The sequence below is a fragment of the Vanacampus margaritifer genome, chromosome 1 (assembly GCF_051991255.1).
Source record: "Vanacampus margaritifer isolate UIUO_Vmar chromosome 1, RoL_Vmar_1.0, whole genome shotgun sequence".
Taxonomy (NCBI): domain Eukaryota; kingdom Metazoa; phylum Chordata; class Actinopteri; order Syngnathiformes; family Syngnathidae; genus Vanacampus; species Vanacampus margaritifer.
Genome location: NC_135432.1, coordinates 24617139 through 24642388, shown reverse-complemented (window position 1 = coordinate 24642388; position 25250 = coordinate 24617139). Strand labels below are relative to the sequence as shown.

At 38.9% G+C, this 25250-nt stretch overlaps 1 protein-coding gene across 2 annotated transcripts in view; it reads left to right on the top strand.

Annotated features, from left to right (window-relative positions):
* The first annotated feature begins 512 nt into the window (after positions 1-512).
* LOC144063984 (TOX high mobility group box family member 2-like) overlaps positions 513-25250 on the top strand; it is a 98267-nt gene continuing 73529 nt past the window's right edge. For both annotated transcript variants that reach the window (XM_077586102.1, XM_077586093.1), the window contains exon 1: positions 513-1091. In XM_077586102.1, coding sequence (XP_077442228.1) covers positions 987-1091 — 105 coding nt within the window. In that variant the 5' untranslated portion in view covers positions 513-986. The remainder of the gene's footprint in view (positions 1092-25250) is intronic.

Below are 25250 nucleotides of genomic sequence, written 5' to 3'. Positions count from 1 at the left end.
CCTCTACTGCCCAATGCCTCAGAAGTTGGTGCACAATTTGGAATTGGATGATGAATGGTTCATGTTTTCTTATTTCATATGGTGTGGCCTTAAAATTTATTTTGTTGGCTCCATTGTAAATAGCGTAATGAAAAAAAATCCCATGTAGCAGTAAATGTGCTTTCAGGGTGCAGCAGGTGAATTTTACTTTAAAAAGTCATGCAAATCCTGGACTTCACTACACACACAAGCACAAAATGTAATGGAACTTTTTTGCACATGAACTCAGTGAGCGAGTGAATCCCCCTGCACTCCGCCTTGGCACAATAACCCGTATGGGAGCCTTTATGGAACACCAGTATAGAAGCAGCACACGTACGCACGCGTGCGCGCACGCTATACACTACATTTGTTCCTAATCGGGAGTGCGCAGTTGCAGAAAGGAGCACACGGTTGCCAAGGCAGCCAACCAATCTCTCCTCCCCTCCCCCTCCCTCCTTCTTTCTATTTTCCTCTTTCCCGTGTATTATCGGCAGAGGTCGCATGGCAGAGGGAAGTCCGACCACTTCTGTGAACTGGAACCAGTGCGAGAATATGTGCACGTCCATAACAAAGCCAGTGTGAGAGCGCACAGAGAAGGCTGGCATTTGACGGTGGAGTTAAAAACAACAACAAAACAAACAAACAAAGGGAGAGAGAAAAAGAAAGTGGTAACTTGGGAGATTTGTTTTGTTGTGGAATACCCGGATATACAGTAGTTGTGGCAGCACGTGTGCATCCATGACATTTGTGTTTGGAGTGAGGGACTATTTGTCACGCTGAGGACCACTGCGCACCAGCCGGGCACTGAACAGGGGGGGGGGGGGAAGTACACCGAGAACTACTTAAATTCGCCGTTTTTGTCTAATTCTCTTCTTTGGCGTGTGTGAGAGTTTTTTTTCTCGACAACAGTGAGTTCGAATCCAAGCTGGAAGTGATTTGATGCGTTCAGGCTCGCTCAACCTGAGATGGACGTGAGATTTTACCCTGCTCCCCCGGCCAATGTGGGTTCATGCTCTTTACCCGCTGATCCAAGTTGCTTGAGCTCGCTGGACTATTACCACTCAAACAAGGTAAAACAATTGCAATAAGTAATTAACACACTGCGTTTTTTGTGTGTGTTTGTGTGTGTACGCGCCAACGTTTTGACAACCTGCGACGTTTTTTCTTCTTCTTTATTTTACGCGCGTTTTACTTTCGCTGTCTTTCTTCTTCATAGTTTGCGTGTTTGACCACATACCTTATTTTTACCTGGCATTACAAATACACGTTTAGTGTAACTTTTACTTTTGCTGTATTTTGTCGTTCTGATGTGACATTTCCACGGTGATGTTGATGTTACGCGCAAATCTGCAATTTGTCCCAACCCGGCGTGAAAGAGAGGCTGTAAAGAATCCATAGTGGGCTCCTTGATTCTTTATAGCTAGCTTGCACGCTTAACCACCAGGAGTTAGACGATTTAATGGGTGTTTGCTAGTAATAATGTACTCTTAATTGCTTTGTAACGCCATACGTACCGCATAATGTGACTGAAGTGCGCACTTGGCATTTGACAGTACACATTTTAATATAAAAGCCACTGAGAAGAGAGCTAACTGTCATGTTGGAACATGGTTGGAGCAGCACTGTGTCTATAAGTTCAGCATAGTGCAACAAAACATGGCCAACTACTTTCGAGTCTCCCTGGCCACTCCATTAGGTACACTTTCTTAAAGAAACCTATTGCTGCCTTTAAAAAGATGCTCACTTTGATTGACAGTGTCATTCCACTACATCACCAAACACAAAATGTTAGAAATAGCTCTCAATGCACACAACTACAAACGACAACCATATGGTACAGTATGCAAAACCCGTTATTGTTTTCTTTTCAAAGGCAAAATCACATTCAACTGTGCCGGTGCACCCAATGAAGTGTCTAGCGAGTTTATAGTTTGCATCAATAGTAGGCCATCTATCCAAAGATTTCATGTTTCAAATGTTGGCACTCACCCTGTCAGTCATTCACGCTGATCCCTGATGAACTTTCTTTCCTAAAGACGATGTTCCCCTTTTTACAGTGAAGTGAATGATACATGACACTGTTAGGAACTGTGTGATTGACTGTGTGGGCAACGGAAAGTGTAACCGAACGGAACATTCCAGTAATTAGTTGAAAGATGAGAGAGGTGTTGGTTTAAGATCAGTTCATATCAGTCACATATTTATACCTGTGACTCAAAAAATACTTTTCCACTCAGCCCACACTTCTGTAGGCTTCTGAGTGAAATGAATTTGGATCATCCCAAGAATATGCTTAGTGCATAATCCTGGAGCCGAAGCCTGTGGATGTGACACTACTCGGGCAGAATGACTGAAATACCAGAGTACGGCCACAAGTGCAGGTGTCTTAATACATGTAAACTACGATAACAATTAATGCTTTGTTTGTCTTCTTAACATAATGAAGTTCAAGGTTGTCGCTTATTAAAAGACAACTGTTATTCGTTCTGTTCAAAATGTTGTAGATCAAAACATCATGCCTGACATCTTGATTCTACGCTTTCTTGTCCATTATGGAGTCAGAAATTCCATTTCTATCCTCTCCGCTTTGCCTATTACCATAATTCCATGGTCTTTTTTCAGATTATTTGGGATGCTCTTGATAGACAATTAAAGCCATTTGAGCAAAAATGCTTAATGTAAGACAATGTGGTGAGCATGATGAGATTTAGCATTGCTTATTTTTCTATCGAGTCTCTATCTGTCACACAAACATATACCCATAGAGAACAATCTTAATTGGTATAACCTGAGCATATGCTTGTATTTCATCTTTACAGTGTGTTTATTTGCAAACCTGCACTGTGCCAGGTGACTGCCACTGGATGCTGCGCGGATGTGACCGCAAGCCCATTTTGAGTAATTAGCAAGTTTATGTGACAGCGAACACGTGTGCCGCCGCCATGCTTTCAGACGCCGTCCCACTGCTCATTTTGGCGACGCAGCTGCTTTCATTCATAATCATTTGCGTGCATGCTGTTAGATTGCCGGTGCCACTTTTTTTTTTTATCCCGCCCACCTCATTCAGTGAAAGCATATTTGTTACAGTGTTGATCAGTCAGAAAGTACAACAAAGAGTACTGAGCATGTTTTATGGCCTCAGGCTTTCTTTCTTTGTTTATACCTCCAATACGGTTGATTAGTCGAATGATACAACAGTGGAGCGCAGACTTCCAAAGCTGAGCAGTCCGAGTTTGGATCCGCACCAAATTGTGACTTAATTGTTTCTTGCAATAGATTCTCACTCACCCACATATATCTGGACTTGCAACAAAATATAATGGCTTGCTATGCCACACCCCTCTGTGAAATGATGTGTAAATCATTTAACTAATTTCGTTTTTGTTCACCAAAGCATAACCCCCTTGGTAAGAAAAGTGACAACACTGTGTTCATGATGCTCGGCAATTGGTCGCCAAGAAAAAGCAGCATAAAATGAACTGTGGGGGATACTTCAAATGCAGGATGAGATGATTCAGAAAGATCCATAAATAACCCTGAAGATTTCTACTTCACTACTTTTCAGTGCCCACTTCATTTTCACTATGCGTTCACGTCTTTTATCTCCGTGGCGCTCTCGCAGTGCCTGAGAGAATATATACAGAATAATAGCTCCACAGCAGCTTTGAGCAGGGATAATATGAAACTGTGTCATTTGTTAATGCTGTCTGCTGCCTCACGGGCAGCATGCTTACATGTATTACTCATGTGATGCACAAAAAGGCAGTTTTAGAAGGACCAGATACATTCTTCCTCACTTGCACAATTGCAACTGTGCAGAGGCTATTTGTTTGCCAGACTCTCTTCGTTTGCTCTGGGAGAAGGGAACACCTTGTCAGCTGCTTTATTTGAATACCTTAATCAAACAGTGGTGACTGCTACAGCCGCTCCAGTCAGGCATTGCCTACAGTACAAGAGTGCAGAGAGAGTGTTTATACACTCAAGCCCCACCCAGCTCATATATCCTCCCAACAACTGATATCTGCCTCGATAGGACATGACTAAAGAGCTGAAGCTTTGTTGCCTGGTGGTCCTTCGCTGCCTCTGATAAGCTGGGAAATGATGCGCTCCATTTCAATGCCTTATCGCGCTCCTGTTTTTTACATTTTTTTATTACAGTACTGCCTTGTATGCATGCACGTGCGTGTGTGTCTGTGTGTGTGTGGTGCAAAGGTTACTTTCACTTTACATATTCAGAGTGTTTCCATCCAGGCTCATAATGCATCAAGTGAATAGATGGGGTCATTCTGTACGGTGTACGAGTCAACCTTGTGTCTATATAGAACATATAACTAGAATGTCAATCGGGTTCAAACTCCCACCAAGGACTAACGGGAACTGTTTTTGTCCATTATCTGTTAGTTAGTTAATGGACTATCTTCTGGTATGTAACGGAGGAGTCACATGGATAATGGTACCCTCGCATGTATGCGTACTCAGCGTAATGGGAGTGGTAGGCCTGATGGTAGAGAAGCCCACCGGCAACCTACCACCCAAGTTTTTGTAAAAAAAAAAAAAAAAACCTGCATAGTAATGTGATTCTTTGAGTTGGACTGTGCCATTGTAGCAATTGTGACTTCAATTCCTACACCCAGGTTTAGATCCCCAGCTAAATTGAATAGGTTCTTCATTTGTTTAGGCACCACCTATCAAAAAAGTTGTGATGCAATACTTTTGCAATGTACTGTTTTCATTGTTCGTTCTGGGCAAATGTGAAAGAGCAACAACATGGCTAGAATTTGAAACAACAAGAAAGACGCTCATTGGGACCAAACAATCCAAATTAGGGTCAGTCATCATATATTTTTACAATGTAGTGCTTCAGTTATGTCATTTAGATTGAAACAACATTAACCTTGAAACTAGAATATTTCTCATTAGAGATTAGACCTCTACCAAGGCCTAACAATCCTAATTTGGTGTTTGGTGCACCAGAAAACTTTTCTAGTTTATATTTTTCAAAATTCAGCAAAAAACAAAGAAGGCAACTAAGAAACAGCAATTACAATATTACAAAGAGGTTCAAATACATCATAAATGTAATGGAAAATAGCTTTGTTTGGATCTGCTCCTGCAGCATCTTTTCTTGGCCTGTGCCTTTACCCTCCACAATGTGTGGGAATTGCTTGAGCACTTTTGATGTAATCCTGCTCGTAATCAAACCCTACAAACTTCAGTTGAGACATAACCTCCTCGGCAGGGACAACAAATGAACCGGTAGCAGCCGTCACTCAGGCAGGCTGTTGCATATTCATGTTGCGTGTACACTGCTGTCGCTTTTAGCTAATGACAAATTCTGTGGCATGTGACAGGGAGGCGCAGAGTGAGAATCAAAGGATGAGTGAGAGTCAAATGGGTTGAAATAATCAGTGGCCCGGTATGTGGACAGTGTCTGCGTGCGTGTGTGTGCGTGTGATGCTAAGTCAGGGCCATTCAAGCGTTTTGCTGACTCCGGCATCACAATCACAATTGCTTTCATAGCCCTGTGCAGAGGAAGGCTGTGCATACCACTGTGGAAAAGCGAGTGACACACAGTGTGTGTGAGTGTGTGTGTGTGTGTGTGCGTGTGTGTGTGTGTGTGTGTGTGTGTGTGACCAAACAGACACTACATCATATTCCCCACACTTTGACACACAGAGTTTTTTTATTATAGGGGACTCTGACCAAATGAAATATTTATTGATACCATTTCAATAAAACCAAAATTGGCTCTGACATGGTCACACAGTCTGAACTTCTTTCTTTGATTAATGTTTTCACCTTGGTGACTTTATTTTACTACTGCTAACCTTGTAATGTCACATACTTACTGATTTCCACCCATTTTGCCTTGGCACATTAGTACAGTATGCTGTGAGTGTGATCATCAGGGGTGCCACATGAGATGATCCAATTGCACTTAATTTGTCAGAAAATTATTATTAAATACAAATAGGGTGGGCGATATGATTGCAGAGTGTATCACAATATGAGTATTTCATATCATTCAATATCAATATTTTTTGATATTTTTTCCAGTTTAAAATAAGAAAAACAATTACATTGATAAATGATACATTAAAATCAATTAAACTGATTAAAGATCAAATTAGATAAAACACGACTATCCAGAGGAAAACTACTTCAAAATATCTGGTAAAAAATAACTAACTAAATAAATAAATACATAAATTCACAATGTAATAGTTTCTTTGGTTTATAAACCTTAGAGTTGACCAACCATTTTAGGACTACTTTATCTTTTTAGTGGGCTCATTATTACCAGAGTTTTACTTGCCTGATGCTGAAGGTTGGTGCTGGCTAACACTGGAGCGAGCACGTCAAAAACAAGGAACTAGCCACGTATCTATCCGGATATGTTTAATTGGGCTAGTGTGCACAATATAATCTTGTCCCAAGAGTTGTACTGAGTCGACTGGTCTTTAATTTGAACAAAGTTAGCCACAGTTTTGGTTGGCGCGCATACGCAACAAAGTATGTGCGCGCACACATTGCTTCGTTGGCTCGACTCTCGACAGCTACTTCGGCACCTTTCAAGACGGTTCTTTTGTGCTCAAAACAGGTTTTTGTGCTCAAAAGGTCCTCTTAAATTCTTGTAATTGCGGTTTAAATCTACTGTCACACTGTAGCCTCTGCCTACAACATGCACAATGCTGGCGTTTGCTCCCTGATTTTTTTCAATCAAACATTTTATTGAACATTTATTTATTTTATATTGACATTTAGCACGTCTATCATGATACGCTGTTGTCAGGCAGAAACTTACAAGTATTTCAGCTTTATTTCAAAATCTGAGAGAGAGAGAGAGAGAGAGAGGGAGAGGGAGAGGGAGAGAGGGATTTGCTCCCAAAAATGTATAAACATGTTCTATTTTAAATGTTTTAAATGTCCCAAAGATATATTCATATGTTTTTTATTTTTTGTTATTTTTTTATGTTAGAGCATACAGAGGGCTTTGATACAGCTTCTGACATGAAGAGTTCTCTTAAAGCTATGCAAGTTATTACAAAAATGGCCAGCAGGTGTCAGGAGAGTATTTCTTTTGGTAGGTTCCATGTTTTTATAGCAAAAGAACACAATATTCTGTGGGCCTTGCAAAATCAGTCAAAATCCAGTACAACAGCCGGGAGCAAAGGGGGTTGCTTCAGTGAAAATGTCTGGGATTGAATGAGTTAAATATGTGAGAATGGTGACCCCAAATGGACAAAAATACCTACATCTCACATGCATGTATTTTGGTAGTATATGAATGACTCTTTATAATGTAAATAAGTAATGCAATATATTATATTTGGTTGCTATTTCACTTATTTCATCTATTGGTCTGAAAGGTCACCGATAAACGAGGAGCTTTTGTAGATTTCGGAGGGTCTTATTATCTTTGTAAAAGAATAATTTGTGATATTGCAAATATGTCTTGTAGTGTCATGGTTGTTGATTGGTGGGTACAAGTGCATCTCTTTTAGCCATAATGAAGCCCAAATGCATCTCTCTGTGTACTGTGCTTACATGAGTCTGCCAGGGCCTTCCCATGGGGCTGTGCAATGGCATCCTCATTCCTACAGCTGAAGAAGAAAGAAGAAATGGTGCCAGCACCTGCTGCAGAATAGTCCCCTGGGTGTTTAGTTAAATGTTGATTATGCTCGTTAATGGCTGCACAGAGTCTGACATAACCATGTGTGACAGTGTTAAAGCTCGAGATTTTCTTTTTTAGCGTTCAAATGCGAATGTCAGGAAAATATATAGAAATAAAATACTGCAGTCATTACAATATTTAGAAAATGAAAAAAAAATATTGTAGTACATCATAAATTGTTTTCACTGTAGTAACTATTTCTAAATGTTTACTCACCGTAAATGTAGTTATGTAAATTATTGCATTAATATGTATATATCTTCCATAATATTTTAATCATTAAATGGCACGGTTAAACATGGCCTTATATTGAGGTCCGTGGTATCCAAGTTAGCAAACATGGTTCGTTGCCTGCTTTATATTGTTTATAGTCATAATATAATGTGTATACCTGAATTGTTGAATTGCATGAGAAGAACCTTCAGCATGAAAGGCGTCATTAGTTTCTATACCGCACACATGTTGGGCATGTATGCATATATGTATGAATGGAAGAGGCAGGGATCTGGACAAACATTCTTGGTTGTCTCAGCTTCCCGAGGTATGTCCTGTGCAAACACTGTGGGGCCTGCTATAAGCTCCTTGCCAAGGTTGTAAGGTTCTTTTACTCTCTTGTTTAATGGAATATCTCTTACAAATATAATCGGCCCCAGTGTTTGCACTGCAGGTTGAAGGGATAGCACACACATGGAAGTCAAAGTCTGCTGAGAGGGTGGCGAAGTCCATGTGATCTGTCAAAAATACTTCTTTATTGTGTCTGTCTGACATATTTAGCAGGCTGATATAATTGCCTGGGCAAGGCTGAAATTGTAGCAGAGGCCGCGGGAGCCCACAGAACAACTGAGGGAATCCAACTGTGGCTCTTTTTGGAGAGATAATGATGAGCTCTATGATTGTTTACAAGGGCCGGAGAAGTGTTTGAGAAAGTCTGCTACATGGAAGTTGTAATACCGTGGCGTCAGCTCTTTGCACTGTTATTATATTTGGTTTAAAGCATGGGAGTTGGCTTAAGAGCACAATTATGGAAAGAGAAAGGATCTTGACTGATGTTGTTGAAAAAGAAGCACAGAGGTCAGGGGGTGGAGAATATCGCAGGAAAGTAAGAAAAAAAGGCCCTTTTTTGGTATTGTTAAACTATACACATTCACATGGCCCTGAGCAATGCAGATGAGATAAGTGAAGAAACTGAAGAATGAAAAGTAGCATTCTGCAAATAATGACATAAGGTTAATGTAGGCATGCTTTTAGGGACTGTTTTAGGTCTTTTCAAGCTCCAGCAGCCTATCATCCCATTGCGAGGGTTGTTAACAGACAGGAAAGGGTAACTTGAGCTGATCTTTTTATTTTTATTTTTTTACAGTTTTGTTAATAACACAGTAGACAGTAAAAAAAAAAAAAACCAACAACAACTCTATTCTAAAGCAGCACTTACTGGCACAACCCGCGAGACCCAAGAAAGCATTCTGTGTATGTGTGTATAGTGTGTGTGTGTTGCACGTGTGCTTGTGTATGGGATGTGTGCAATTGTATCCCACACAACAATGGTATCAATGTAGCGTATTGTGTACGTAGCAGAAAATAATAGTGACTCTGTCTCTGTGTGCAGTTTGTAAAATGAACCAGCTCTGCAGATGCAATGCAATCAGAGCTGTGCTAATGCTAATGCTAATACTTCAATTATAGCATGAGAGAATGGCTGACCTACAGTATGTTTGTTTAATTTGCTTTGGAGCTCATATTATTGTGCCCCATGAAATGTACCTAGCAACAAGTGGTGTCATTTGACCAGGAAAAAAAAAATCAGCTGGACCCAAATTCGTACACAGCAGATAAGATAGTAAGAGTTGCAACATCATTCTTTTGATCCTTTTGAGTTGAGGACAGAAAATAACTGTACATATCTGTTTTGATTTTGTATCTATGCTGAAACACTTTTACAATGTTTGACCTGGATCTCCTTCCTGCATTCAAAATACAATAAAGTTTTAGGGAATTTTGTTTTCAGGAACTGTTATTTTTAGTCAAGTTAAGACAAGCACTACACATAATTTTAGTGTTTCCATCAAACGAATACCAGTGCCGGTGCTAAAGAAGAAGGAGGATGCTGCATACTTGTACACAAAGGCGCTGTCAGTGTCATAAGCAGCAACAATGTTTGTGTCACAGCAGTGAAAAGCAAGTGAAACTGAGAGATGGTCATGTTTTATTAAGCCTGATAATACCGCCTAATCTGTGGTTCGGGTTACACAGTGCTTTTGTGGGTAATTAGAGATCATGTCATTTGCCGGGCCTGCTGAAAAAGTGCACTCCACCCTAATACCCCCTCTCTCCGCCTTTCTCCCTGCACCTCCCTTCTTTCCCCTCACTCGTTCTGTCACTTACACAAGCTCCTCCTCATGCTTCCTGGTGAGCCGGCTTCCTGTCAACAAAGCGCACGCATGTAAACAAACATAAGTCAGGTAGCTCTGCATCAGAGAGAGTGTACCCTACAATATGTTTCCCTGCTCAGAATTCTGTCAGAGGAAGTTGACATTGTAGGCCATTGTGATGTGTGGAACTTGTTAGATGGTTGACTTAAGCTCCGCTGGCAAGTGCCCCAGGTTTACTATGACCTAAACAAGAGCACTTGATACAGAGCACACGTAGCCTTAGACTTTATGTAGCATGCTGAATTTTGTTATAAGCATTAAATGATGTCCATCCTTTTCACCACATCACACAAACACATAAAAAGAATCCATTAGGGATGACCCTTTGACTAAATTTCTTAGATAAGCAATGGGCAAAATCTATGAATCAATTTATTGGCTGTCACTATAATTGTTCTGAACTCCTGTTTTTAATTTGTGCAGTATTAAGCACACAAAGGTTGTGTGGAGGTAGGTCAGCTTCCTAAAGCTAATGTCATGTAGTTGTCCTGCTTTGGACTGCAAACTGATCTAGAATAAATCAGCAGCATCGCTGATGGTTACAGTCAAGTTGGGCAGACAATTTTGCCTGAATTGTTTTAAGACACATTTAATAAATCATCAATAAACACAAATTCATTCTTGTGCCTATCCTTTGTAATCCCTATTAAGACCCTTAAATGGTAAATAAATACACATACCACCAGGTTGAAAAGGTGCACATGTACAATGTAATGTTGATGAGATGTTATATGAAACAATTGTTTTAGTTAGTTTATTGTTGTGGCTGTAGTTTGCAGGGGTGTGGCGCAGAATTGCAGTTAACCTTAATTAGCTAATTGGCTGGGTCGATATATGAGAAAGCTCTCAGTTGAGTAGTGCACTACACTACTGCAAACGACAAATACAATAATTAAACATATTGTTAATTGCTATTCTGACTTAAATCATGTAGATCTGGTTTTTATGTAAATAATATATTGATTTTGCATTTTATTTGATGCCTCTGCTTCAAAATGGAGAAATTGTCTTATAATGTCTAATCAAAATTGACAATACACACCAATGGGCTGCGTTTCAAAGTGGGACAGTCAGAGAAAACTGCACCAGGTGATGTAAACGAGCAAACCAGCTTTATTCATGACATTCTTATCACATCCACTCACACTGTTCATACTGCACCACACAAAACTTTATTAACCTCCTCAATTCCTCTATAGCCACTAGATGAGATCTCGTAAATTATAATTCTATCTAACACAGTGGGGGTAGGGCGTATCATATATATTATACTGCTGTCGTATAGGCAACTGGCTTGCATATACTGTAAGAGCACTTAGGGTATTTGCATATGATTGTATTAAAATGCAAAAGGAATCGTCTATAGATTTGGCTGGTAAATGTTGCCCGTGCGACATTCAAGTGTCATGATGGGAAAAATAACATCTAAATGAAATGAAAATACTAAACCTAATCTATATACTGTAGATATATCTCGACTGAGTCTTATTATGCTTAATAGCAACATGTCCGCCGTGGAGGTAATGTATGGGACATGATTTTGACAAGCAAATTGCTACTAATGGATTATTGTTTTTTGTTTTTGGGTGCATGGCTGTTATTGGAAGTAAGCAAGAAAACAATTGTGTAGAAATGCAACATGCATGATTAACATTGATTGGTTCACTTTTTTGTACACTCATTACACACAAATCTATTACAATTGTGTACTTTAACCTCATACTTTGCATATGAGATAAGCACTCGTGTATTCCTGTAAATGACTTGAAACTCAATTTTCATGAAAGGGCGACAGAAATTAGCACATATTTCTGTTAATTAACTATCTAACTGTAATGTTCTTGCCAGTATTGTGCTGGAACATTTTCTGCTATAAACTCCCATCGATCAAAGCCTCCGTTGAAATCTTTTTGGACCATTGCATGAGCTGCAATGGCTGCATGAGAAAGCTAAGAGAAAAATAATAATCCCAAGTTGCCCAATTAGAGTGGTAAATTTTGAACCCTACAGGACCCTCCCTGCACACACACACACACACACACATGCACGTACGCACACACACACATAGACACAGACACACTCACACATAGACACAGACACACTCACACACACACGGAGCATATAGCTTCAAGGCATTTCATTTCCTCTCCTACCATGACAACATCACAATATAATAGGACATGGTGTCACGTGACACCACCGACATAGAACAATGAAATGACTCTGTGCGTCTGTCTTGAAGGGCAAACTGGGTAGTCCTTACATAAACTAGAATTGGTTCAATATCCCCCAAAAATGCCTTTTCCTTGAAAAGAATAGATAAGTTAATTATAGGATTATTTTTGATGGCATAACTTGCTCTTCTTATGTCAGTGATGAGTGATTGCATACCGTCAAGTCTGATAAGACTTGATGCTGATTTAATTTCAAATTCATTTAAACTTTATTTAAACCCAACTGTCAGTGTTAATTAAATGTGGCTACAGATAGCATGCTAACCTGACATTAGGGATCAGGTTTACATCCTTCAAAGTGTTACGGTAATACTGTACATTTACTCCCCAGAGCTCTATTCTGAATCCGGACTCACTATTTGACCTTTTGTTAGTTTGGCATTTATTATATTATCGGCACACTTGTCAAACAATAAAGGAGTGGATGAACGTTCTGTCTACCAATCAGATCAGCAAGCCAAAGAGTTAATGAAAAGTAGGCACGGATTTTTGCCAAATTCAGCTGTTAGTAGAACAAAGCCATCCTTTCTATCAAAAAAAGTGAGTGTTGTTCCGATAAAACTGCTTCTGTGGGCAGCATCCCTGGTCTTATCGTTAGTCACAACCTTTTTTAATTTTTTTTATTTTTTTTTTAAAAAGCTACTTATTTTTACATTTTTTACTAATAATCTAAATGGCCACTTTTCCCCCCAAATAGATTTTTACAAAACTGTAGGGCAGCGGTGCCCAAACTTTGCGACCTGCCACCGATTTTTCAGCGGCTGCAAAATACTTTATACTAAAAATGACATTTGACTCTACGACGACGTATTAGGGCCACAATTTCTTTCTTTTTTTTAGGGGGATGGGGGCGGTAATATTCCGAGAAAAAAATCGCAAATTTGCGAGTTTATAAAGTGGCGAATTTGTGAGAAAAAAAAAACTCCGAAACTTATGACAAATACACATCGCATAGCTATAGTCTAATGTGAGGATTTGTTGGTGGTTAATGGAACACTGTGAATAAAATGAAAAGGCAGGATGGAGTTCATTCTTAATTTAAACTTTACTCGTCATAAATGGCAGGTAGAGTGACAACACTTCCTGATCCCCTGATCAGCTGACTAAGACTAACCAATCAGAAGCTAGCATACTTTAGGTAAATTCAAGGGAATGACGGAGAGCAACAGATTCGATACATCAACTTAGCTACTTGTACAAAACCGATACCGGGTTTTGGTGCCAATACCAGTCTTATTTTAAGGTATCAGTACTTGCGGCGGTGACCGATACCATTATCGGCCATTTGTGGGGGACAATGTAGGACACTCCTCAGCAATGCGGTGGCCCCTCCCCGTGGGCAGACTCGTTGATGGTGGTTTAACCATTTCTAGCACATATATAAGGGCAGCAGGCTAACATTTTTTTTTTTGCGAGGTGCGCGGTAATCCCTAACTTTTAGAAGCATAGAAAGAAAATTTAGGGGGGCGCATGTGATTTGACTTGCAAAGTAAATACCGGTATTCACATTTTACAGCATTTTTCATTATATTCATTCATTACTGATAAATACTACATTGATTCATATTATTTGTAAAAGTGTCAACACATCATACACCATAAATATCCATTTACATCTTAAATACTAAAAATGTCAAGTTGATGTTTAGACCAGAAGTGCAAGTATTATCATAAACATTTCACACTCTGCAGATGTTTGTGGGTTACTATCAACAAAATAATTTGCAGTAGTGGCCCGTAAGTTTTGTGATGATTTTATATTAAGCATTTTTATACTGTACAACTGCATCATGGCTATGATTCATACTAAAACAATTAAAATGAGCTCATTTATTTGAACACATTAATATTAATGCTTTAAAGGATAACAAAAGTACAGTAATACAATATATACACTGTACTGACATTTATGCAATGCACTAGCTAAATTTAGAAGGTTTTGTTTACTTATTGCCGTCCCCAAACAGTGCCACTGATCGTGTGAGGACAGTTTGCCAGATTAAAAATATATCACTCATCACTTGAATGTGACGGGTTGCCGTATCACAAGTGAAGTGTTTACAAATGTAACAGTGTCTTGAAATGTTGCTGTGCGTTGTCCTCAAGACCAGCTACGCAGTTGTTGTTATTGGATTGGCTAGCTGACGATAGCAACATGAGGCTAACAAACAGGCCTGTGTGACGCGTAGCTTCAATGACAAAAGTCTTTTGATTCTAAGTGTTGAGCAGAAGTGGGTCAAGAACGAAAAAGCAACTATGGGGGTTCAGCGGTTCTGTGGTTTACAACAGTCCGGCAGCCACAAAGACAACGGGGGACTTTTTGTGAGCGACTCAGACGGACTGTATATATGAAAGTCCGTGGCTACGCCTTGTTGTCGTGGTTACGGCTGACAGTATCGCTCTCTAAGTTTATTTTATTTTTTTATTATTATCGTTATTACTATTATTATTATTATTATTAGGGCAATCACTGATTTTGCGGGACATGACTCCAATAACTTCCTGTTAGGGTTTATCTTTAAAGACGCCATACCCGAAGTTGGAGCCACGACCATTGGCCGTGCGAGCGCCTAGGGAGGCTCCATGCTGCGGTTGGCTGAAAGCTTATTTAAGTGGATGGCCTGGTGTTGTGCTGTCGGCCGCGACCCGCGTTTTTATTTTTATTTTTATTTTTACTACATTCATTAAAAAATCATCCACTAGTACTTATTAAATTGTAAATATAGTTCAGCGTTGTTGTAAAACACTATTATGTTTATTGTATATACTGTGTTTTTATCTTTGTCCATGGCTGGAGCCACCGGTCCTCTGCTTCGCAACCAGGAAGTGGACATGTGCAACGGTTGCTCCGTGATCTGTTTCTTCTTCGGTACAATAAAGTAAAAAAAAACAACAACAAAAAACAGTTTCTTCTTTGGTTGTTACTTCAGGTCTTTCCTGTGCACTGCTGTTGATATCGCGCCTCCATAATGGTGCAACGCTGCAACTGCAGTTAAAATACGTTGTCAATCAACACAGCTGGAGCGCTGTGTTGAGCGATATCAGTCGCTCAAGCTGGAGGCGGCGAGCAAATTAGGTGGTGGCAGCCGCCTCCACATTTTCTACATAGAAAACCCCCTGCTATCTCCTTTTTGAAAACCCGACCGAAAAGTATTGACACAAACATCCGAGTAGTAAGCTATGTGTATTTCTCAAAAGTTTTTTCCCTTTCAAATCTTCCACTTTATAAAGTCGCAAATTTGCCACTTTATAAACTCACAAATATTTTCTCGGAATATTGCCCCCACCCTCAAAAAATATGTATATATTTATACGTGGCCCTAATATGCCGTCGTATAACAAAAACAAAGAAATTATGTCAGAGTAAGAATGGGGAGCTTGAAAGAGGTCCGACGTTAACGAAGTAATTGGTTTGGCTCAGCGCAAAGGAGTTTATTTTTTATTTTTATAGAATAAATAGAATGGAAATGTTGAAATGTTCACACTGCAAAAAGGACTGTAGAAAATTTAAGAAAAAAATATAGTAAAATAAGAAAATTATTACTTCAAATAAGCAAAATTATCTGCCAACAGAACAAGAACATTTTACTTAAATTTACCTGTAAGATTTTGAAAAAATAAGACAATAATACTAGGCCCATATCAACCACTGTGGTTTCAGACTAAAAACCAGTAATGTCAACTTTTTTCATGCTGTAATAAACTATTTTCTTGACATACATGAGTATTTCTTTTACGCTTGGATAATTTAGGCTGAGTGAGTAGGGAGGTAACCAGTCCTATTTCCTTTGTCATGACCTAGCCAGGAATTGAACCCACAACCTTCAAGTCTGAGGGTAGGCACTCTGCCACTAGAACATTGAGCTGGTACTGAAAGAAGGACAAATGAGCTTAGTAAATATGACAAAAAAAACCATATTGCACTTATCTGTTTACTTGTATTTTTTTTCATTTATCTTATTACTAGATAATGCAAAATCTTAAAATAAGAAAACTCATGAAACTCCAGTTCAGGGCCTTTGATGTTGGTTAGTTGGCATCTTAAAATGTGGGAAATGCTTGTTTTAATCCTCACAGTATTTAAAACTGGCTGTTAACACTCAATGCTAAGACAGTTTGAACAAATAAGATAATTAAGTAATGGGTATCTTAAAATAAGCACAATGATCTTGTCTGACAATTTCATTTTAAGTAAAAAATAACTTGTCAAATCAAAATAAGCAAATTTAGGTTAAATTTAAGAAATGATATCTTACTTAACATTTTAGTTTTTGCAGTGCAAGTCAAGTACGTTTTGCTCTTATTTTGGTTCTGAATGCGGAGCCTGTTTGGTTCCACATGTACATTATGGTAACAGCATCATTTCAAACGTTTACTTACGTTTAACTTTGACCCATGTTTGGGTTGCCAAATTTCTTCGAATAGTCATTGTATGCTCTTCCATGGCACACTTTCCAGATGAGCCTGTAATTAAGTCATTTCGGAGCCTTGAGAAGCACTCTGTAGTGCGCTGAGCTGAGACCAATCTGCCACTAATTGTCTCTAGTTTTAATTTCTAATGGAATTAGGGCCGGAGGGAACGCAGCTTAATGAGATGCACTTACTGTGAATGCGTGCACTCTTTTATCTGTTTACTGTAACTGATTTGGCCCCAGTGGATAGGGAAACAAGAGTGAGTAGTGCAAGATGTTCCATATTGATGTTTTAAACTTGTTTCTGTTTATTCCACAAAGCACTCAGAGGATGCCTGCACCTCTCCTGTATAGTGACAGTGGATTTGGGTTCAGATTAAATGGAGGAATGGCCTCTCTTACAAATTGTGTGACAATGGGGTTCCTTTCAAAATCATTTTGGCCTTGGCGTCAAAGTTAGTGCTCGGTAAGCGTGGTTGGAGGTTGGAACTGCGAAGGCTGTTTACATAGCCTTGGGAGTGTTTGTGTCTTGATTTAGAGTACAGACATTTCAACATCCAAATAAATCGCCTTAGACTTGTAAACAGACAAGTAAACCTCAAACAGAAGAGATGCACCAGCTGTGTTTGAATTTTATTTGGCAGTGTTAAGGTTGAGCATTTTTTAAAATTGTTATTCCAGGCTAAATAAGACAAAGGTCATTATGCACGTTTGTATACAGTGGAAATTTTGAGGAACTTTTTACAGCACTTCAAAAGAGGACCAGCCTCAGCAAGGGATGTTAAAAGAAGAGGGACATTTGACATTGAAAGAGTAACGGATTAACAGGAATATTATATAAAAGGAATACAAGGAATACAAATATACCAAGCTGTACAACTCTAGTGGCCTCCTGGTACATCCAACATGGCCGTGTGGCTCACTCATTTTAAGTTAGCAAAGGCTTACTTGTGTTTCCTTTAGTAACATTTTTTTTGTAATGAGAAAATCACCTTAGCATTGTCATTGACGTTAAGACAGTGATTTTTATTGTTGTTGTTTTTTTTTATTAACAGTTGGTCAACTTATTTTATGTAGTTGCAATGTTCAAATGGTCTGCACCTTTCAGTTCCACTGTAGTGAACATTTTGATAGCTTCTGATTGTGCTTTTATCAGAGTAGTACTACACAGTTCTGTCCTCCTTTAGATCTTTTATGTTAATGACACACATGCGCGCACACACACACACACAGTAAAGTGATTTACAAGCACCAAAAGTATAAAACAAAAATCTGCCCGAAGACAAATGACTGTATGAATCTTTCAAACACTTTAGTGACTTCACTGTAATTTTTCTACCTTATCGCTTCTGAGTGCAGTTTGCTTTTGCGCCTGGCTCAAGGCCCTTCCTCTTATTGTTTCAATATGTCAGAGCATTGTTTGAATGAGGTCACCCATTACCGATCTGGCCCCAGGCCAGCTTGACTTCAGCTGATTTAATTGAATCTCCAACATGAGTCAAACTCAAACAAGCAGAGACTGCCTTGCCATGACAGTCTCATTACTCCACATTAAGAACTCATTTCACAATGCATTGTGACTCTGGCCATGACAAATGGTGAAAGGAGATGAAATCAAATAAGTGAGTACATTTTTGCAAGACTTCTCTTGGAATTTGCAAGATGAAAATCCTCAAGTACTGCTCTATGCGCATTATCGAAAAGCCAAAAAGTTGGCTTCCCCCCACCCCCACCCCCCCTGTATATAAATGAATTTGAATGCCTTCTGGGTTTAAGCGTTCCCATGTTTGCCATCTACAGTAATGGAATCACAGCCAATGCCATTTTCCCTCTAAAATAGAATTTTTGTCAAAGCGTTCCGAATTCAACCTGCCTTGTCACTCAAGCCCGAGACAGTGGTGAGAGAAGAAAAAAATATGTGAATGGAACCTTTCAGCGCACATTTTCACTGTGAGCGCACCAAATAATGACGCCTTTATCACGTCTGCCACACGACAAACAAAGAGGCCTTTCTTGTCATATACGACAAGATGTAATATCAGGCGCTATAATGGCATACATTATGCATGTAACATTCATAGCATCTCTAACAACATTTCAGCATTGCATCAGCTCCAACCTCGACTAAATTTCTCAATTAAGCGTGCATTCTTTGAGAGCCACTGGCAGCTCGGCCAGAGCCCACCGGAAAAAAAAAACGTATGGCGGGCTCAGCGTGCCAGCCCCCACCGAACCCCCCCAACAATAGGGAAGGAAATGTTGAGACTGCGAGGGCTGCACAGTGGAGATATGGCAGTGTTTGCTTAGGGCTAGGTATCGGGCACAAAAACAAACATGGCTGCCCTTAATGAGCCTGTTTGCCTGCCAAAGGTAAAGACAGCTGTTGTCTCCAGCCACAAAGGAGCAGGCCTCAGTGCCCATAGTAACACCACCCTGTGTACTCAAGACGGAAATTATTAAGTCCTCTTTATGGAAATAATAGTGAGTCATATGTAAATTATGTACAGTCAGTGTTGTTTTATAGGAAATAAATAGTGGCGCACCAGGAAAACTAGAGCAAATTCTGGTATCTTTTTTAAATTAAAATGTATCTTCCAATGGCAGCATTTTTAATTGCACTTAAAGCACAAATTATTCATGATTCATTATAAAGCATCTCAACTGAAATGAAATTGTAATTACAGAAAAGAAAAGTTTTTATTCCATCCTCTAATCATGTTTGTACTGTGCCAGTGGTTAAAATGTTTGCCTCACAAGAGCTGAGAGGTCCCAGGTTCCAAATCTCTGCTCAGGCCCTGCTAATGTTGAGTTTACACCTTCTCCCCAAGCGTGCGTGGGCTTTCTCTGGGTACTTCGGGTTCCTCAAGACACAAGACATGCATGCTCTAAATTGTCCATAGCTGGGAATGTGAGTATGCATGATTGTTTGTTTATATGTGCCAGCTTACACCCCACAGCTCACCTGTAACCCTTATAAGGGTATTATAGAAAATGGAGAGATTGACCTTTGTGTCTTCACTTGTTGCTAGGCAAATCTCTAAAGGACTCATATATAATTACAAAAATGACATGCTTATACGTTTATTTAGTATATTAATCACTGCTCTGTATTAAATAGCAAATACATATCGGAAAGAAAGAATATATCAATCACCCTCTGCAGGATATGTGTAAAATATACAGCATACCTTTCATCTGGTCTGACAATGTGCAATGAATTAAAAGTGATATGTTTTAGGGGTATGAAATAGTGTGTTAAGAACTTGGCTTTCTCAGTTTGATAAAGCAGAACACTCATCATTGAACTGTTTGGAGAGGCCTTATCTACTTTGCTTTTCAGCATCTGTCCTTTGGGAGCGCAATAATCGCTCTAAAAACCTCTTCTCGTAAAAGTGTCTCCTCATAAGGACACTAATGCACATGGATTTAGGCAAAGTGGTGGCCACAGTGAGAAAATTAGTATATTTCTAGCTGCACTTGTCCGACTCAATCCATGCACAGTGTGAGCTGCGCTCCTCACTAATTCTAGTCAAAAGCAGCGGTAAGGCGGAGATGCGTTTGTCACAAGAGAAGCTTGTACGAAAGCACACACATTAAATGTCCGACCGTCAACAGCATCAGTGTGGCCTCTATTGAAAGAACAAACCCCCCCCCCCCCCTTACTTTCCTGACTTTGTTTACAGTACATTCTGAGCTATTGAATGAGCACATTTCACTATGGTTGCTCTAGTTTCTAATAGAGAGGGAGCTGACATAAACATATTCACATTGTAGCAAAGAGCCAAATGTCCAAATGCAAACGTTAAAAACAAAAACAAATAAGTGTCATTAGTATGACTCTGAAATGATTTGAGGAAGAGGTCATTCAGTTTTGGTGAAAAAGTGTCATACCTGGAGAAAAATCCACACAAGCACAGGTCGAGCCTGCAAACTCCGCCAGGATGCCCTTAGTGGAGATTCAAACCCAGAATCTCTGGATTGTGAGGCAGTCATGCTAAACACTGCCTTTATTTGCATGTTTATCACATCACATATCATTGAGAGCCATCTGCAGTGCATTGTAGATACACTTCCACAGTCTAATGAGAGCCAGTAGCTATATTTTATATTAAAGTTCTGCCTAATGCTCTGTTACTACTAACAATGTCAGGACTATTAATTTAGAAATATCTTTATTATTGTGTTTATAGTTTGTAGTATTTACGAATGATATGAATCAATATCTCCATAAAGTGCATTTGAGACTTCTCCATTTCAACCCCACCCCACCCCCAAAAAACTATTTAACACCATTTCATTATTAAGTAGATGTCTTGGCGTTACAATATACAAACAGTAGGACAACAGTGAGTTAATAATGCATACTGGTATACTCCCACGCTTTTATAAATGAACTGCCAGGAAACAAAGTACAAGACATGCAGACAACAATATGTGAGCTTGCTGGCAGCGTGGGTATTTTTTGGCTAATGTTAGCATTGAATGGGGGAGAATTAGCAACATGATTCAGTTAGCAACCTGACTGTACTTTTTAACAAATATATTTCACATTTTTGAAAGGTTTTGCTATCAGTATCACTTGATTACAGTATTTCACTATGACAGAGTGGACATGTTAAGGTTGACACCATCCAACTACTCACAAAATATGAGGAAAATTGTGAAACATACTTAAAGTGTAAATACTTATTCTGAACGTCAGAGGATTTCTTAAAGGGGCAGGTACCCCATAATGACAGAAATTTCAGGGCACATGCAAAATTGTCATTCAACATGTATATGAAAATAGATCATACATGGTCTACAGTAAATGACTCTTTTTCTCAAATAACTTGTGGACATAAAATTTTTTATTTAGTATGATTTAACAACTTATCACACACATTATAGTTAGCCCAGCAGTGTGTGGGACATGGCAAATTCACATACAGAAACACATTTTAAGATACTGGGGTGTGTGCAAGTGTTTGGCCACTTATAGTAAGACTGCAGCGTTTCATTATTCTGCCGCATTTTCATGATGAGTGATTCTTATGAGGAAACCAAAGGCACTTTAATAGTGACACATGTCATTTACTGTCACAGTGTCACCTCCTGAGTTGGATCCCATTAGATTGTGCAGGTGTTCCTAATGTCATTACCAATGAGCATATACTTCATACAAAATAAAAATGCTTCATGAAAACAAATGTTTTGGCAGCAAGTACAGTTATTATTTTCTGACGTCAGCACAATCCCACAGAATGAGAAGCTACCAAACCTTTTAAAATTAAAAAAAAAACACACACAAAAACAAAACAAACACTTTAGCCTCTTATTAACAGTGTAGCAAACTACGGCAACAACAACAAAAAAACACTCACTTTATTTTCCTATTCTCTTTTGTGGGTTAAATGGCAATTGCACTAACATTTGACTGCTTGCTGCCAGAGTAAAAATAAGAAAGCAAAAAGGAATCCAATGTGATTACAAATGATGACTTTGATATGATAATGTAGCCTCGTATTGTTTTTGGGCACTTTGGAGGCTGCGGTCCATTATCAAATTTTTATCGGCTGTTATCTCGTTTACTTGCATTTTGGATGAGCTACTGCACTGCATTGCACTGCGGTCTGAGTCTGCTTCTTGTCTTTTACAATAGTAAACTTGGTACATGTTTAAGGTGAAGAGTGCATCAGTCAGAGATTATAATTGAATAGCTTGTGCGGGTTGTTGATTGAGAATAAAAAGCCAATTATCATAATAGGATATGGGACATAATGACAGAATTAAATGAGTGTGACAGACACACAATAGGCCTGCTCTGTCATCGCCTTAGCCCAGCTCGCCTATTAGAATTAATCTGGTTTGATTAAAAATGCAAATGGCTCAGTCGCTAACAGAGTTTACATGTTTTTATAACATTCCGCCGATTTAATTACATGAAAAATGAATTAGAGAGATGTGCGACTGAAGCTTTACTTTATTCATTTATTTATTTTTTGACATCACCCTCCAGACATTGCTACGGAGAAATAAATATTCTCTCATGGCCGCAAGAGTGGGTAATGAGATTAGTGCTTCTCTCTTTTCTTCACAAGCTGATTGTTTGGTTCATCGAACCAAAACGAACTGCTACATTGTTACCACATAAGGTGTTTTATCAAGGTCTTAGTACTACCTACTCTTACTGTCTGGGCTGAGAGCTTTGCAAAAAGACAAATCCCTTGCATAATATAACAATACATCACATAATAATAATAATAATGGCTCTGATTTCTGAATTCCATAAATGATGCCAGTTTTATTTTATGCAACCAACACCATTATGAAACAGTCTATCCGGGTCACGTGGGTGTTAGGTAACTTCCCAACTGTATAAACATGCATTCAAAGTGACTGCAGAGCTTTACTGACTATCAGCTGATTTCTATGTTGGATGTTGGCACTTCAGGCAATGGTCGCTTCAAAGCATGATGTTCTACACATGCATGGACGTTTATCATTGACTTCATTAACAAGTGCAGCATTATTAATGTCAATTTGTTGTGAATTTCATAAAACTCAAGTTTTATTTTGCAACTTGAAGATCTGTGGAGAGATCATCTTTTTTTATTTTTTTTTTATCTGGCAACATTTGCATTCGGTCTAATGTCATCAATAATAATAATACCTGTCCTAGAGGAAGAATGACAGAAAAATGAGAGAGAGAGAGAGAGAGAGAGAGAGAGAGAGAGAGAGAGAGAGAGAGAGAAAGGTTTTGAGTTCTGTGTGATGTCAACGCAATGGTCGAGCATCGTTTTCAGTTTAACAATACAATATGCACGTTCCCAATGATGGTTACTCGGTTATCAATGTTGACTTTTTTACAACTGTTTTTTGCAGTATATGTATTTTTTTCCTTTTCTGTATATTAGTGTTTTATTTTACTGTAGTTATAATTACGAAGATGCTTTATGCCATGGAATAGAGCTATAAAGTTCTAATCTGTAAAGAACATCTCTACCCCCAAGTTTAAATGCTTTCCAGTTTTCACAAGTGGTCACTGACAAATAAATAAGAAAACAAAGTAAACGTACACCATCATATGTAGGGGTGTGAATTGCCTAGTAACTGGCGATTCGATTCGTATCACGATTCATAGGTCACGATTTGATTCGATACCGATTAATCCCGATACGAATCTAAAAATTGATTATTGCGATTATTTTTTTTACTCAAATTTAGAAAATACTAATCAGTATTATTTCTCTGAAAATTCAGGCTTATAACTGAGCCACTGTATTTAACAAACAGGCTGCAGTCTGTTTCATGTTTGAACAGCACTGAAATAAAATATTAAGGCTTAATGTTCCATTAATATAACATTCTTCCATTCTTAATGTGTGAATCTTAACCATAAGTAAGACGTTTTGTGGACTATTCCCATAAAAAAAATGTATCTTTAAAAATCGATTTGATGCATATCGAATTGATTCAAGAATTGCTCGCTGTAATGTCGCGATATATTGCCGAATCGATTTTCTCTAACACCCCTAATCATAAGCCTACAGACCATTGGTTGTTAACCTTGTTGGTGTTGAACCCCAGTTTCCTATGCACATTCACCTATCCCTTATTTATTTAAAAAACTATTACAAAATAAATTGTGATTTTTTAAATTTATTTTTTATTCAAGACATAAGGTTTACTGATGACTCAACTCAATTGTGTATTTATAGAGCACTTTAAAACAACCACCGCTGTTTTGATGGAAGATGGGACCTGCAGGGGCAGCAGATAACAATGACAACAACAGAGGCCCTAAAATTAAACCCTGTGGAACACCATACTTTCCGTTATACATGTGAATTTATATTGCACATATTCGTCAGACCACTTTCTTTTTTTGATCGACGTAGTTAGTATGTATGAAAGGATTACAGTGTTAAAGAAATCACACGACGTACCATCACAACAACCTCAAGTCGACTACTGAACACACCAAATTCCCTACAGCACAGATAGGCCAAGCAATGTAGGATGGCCCAGGATGGCCAAGTGGGGTTTAGGTATCATTTGAGTCAGTTGTGTGTCTTAACCTCCGCCGAACCCTTGAGACTGACTCACCGAGCCCGAAAGAACGATCAGTCGATTTAAGAACCACTGCTATAGACGTTGGCTGCACATAATCAGCAAAGTGAACATCAAAAAACGTAAGTACTGAATAATGAGCAAACAGGACTCATTGGTGACTAACTTTGCCATGCGTCATGATTTGTTATCAAACATCTCTGCTTAAAGAGCAGTTTTGCGATGAAATAGAATAAATTGACTTGTGTGTACTGACTGCTCTGAGAAAGGGAACCCACCTACACACACAGACACATACGGACACACACACATTACACACAAACACACTAACCAGATTCCATGTAAAGTCACATTGCTTGCATTCTGTCGTACAGTGGACTGCTTGAGTGAGCGCCACCAGTTCAGGTCCTCTGCTTTTCATAGTCAA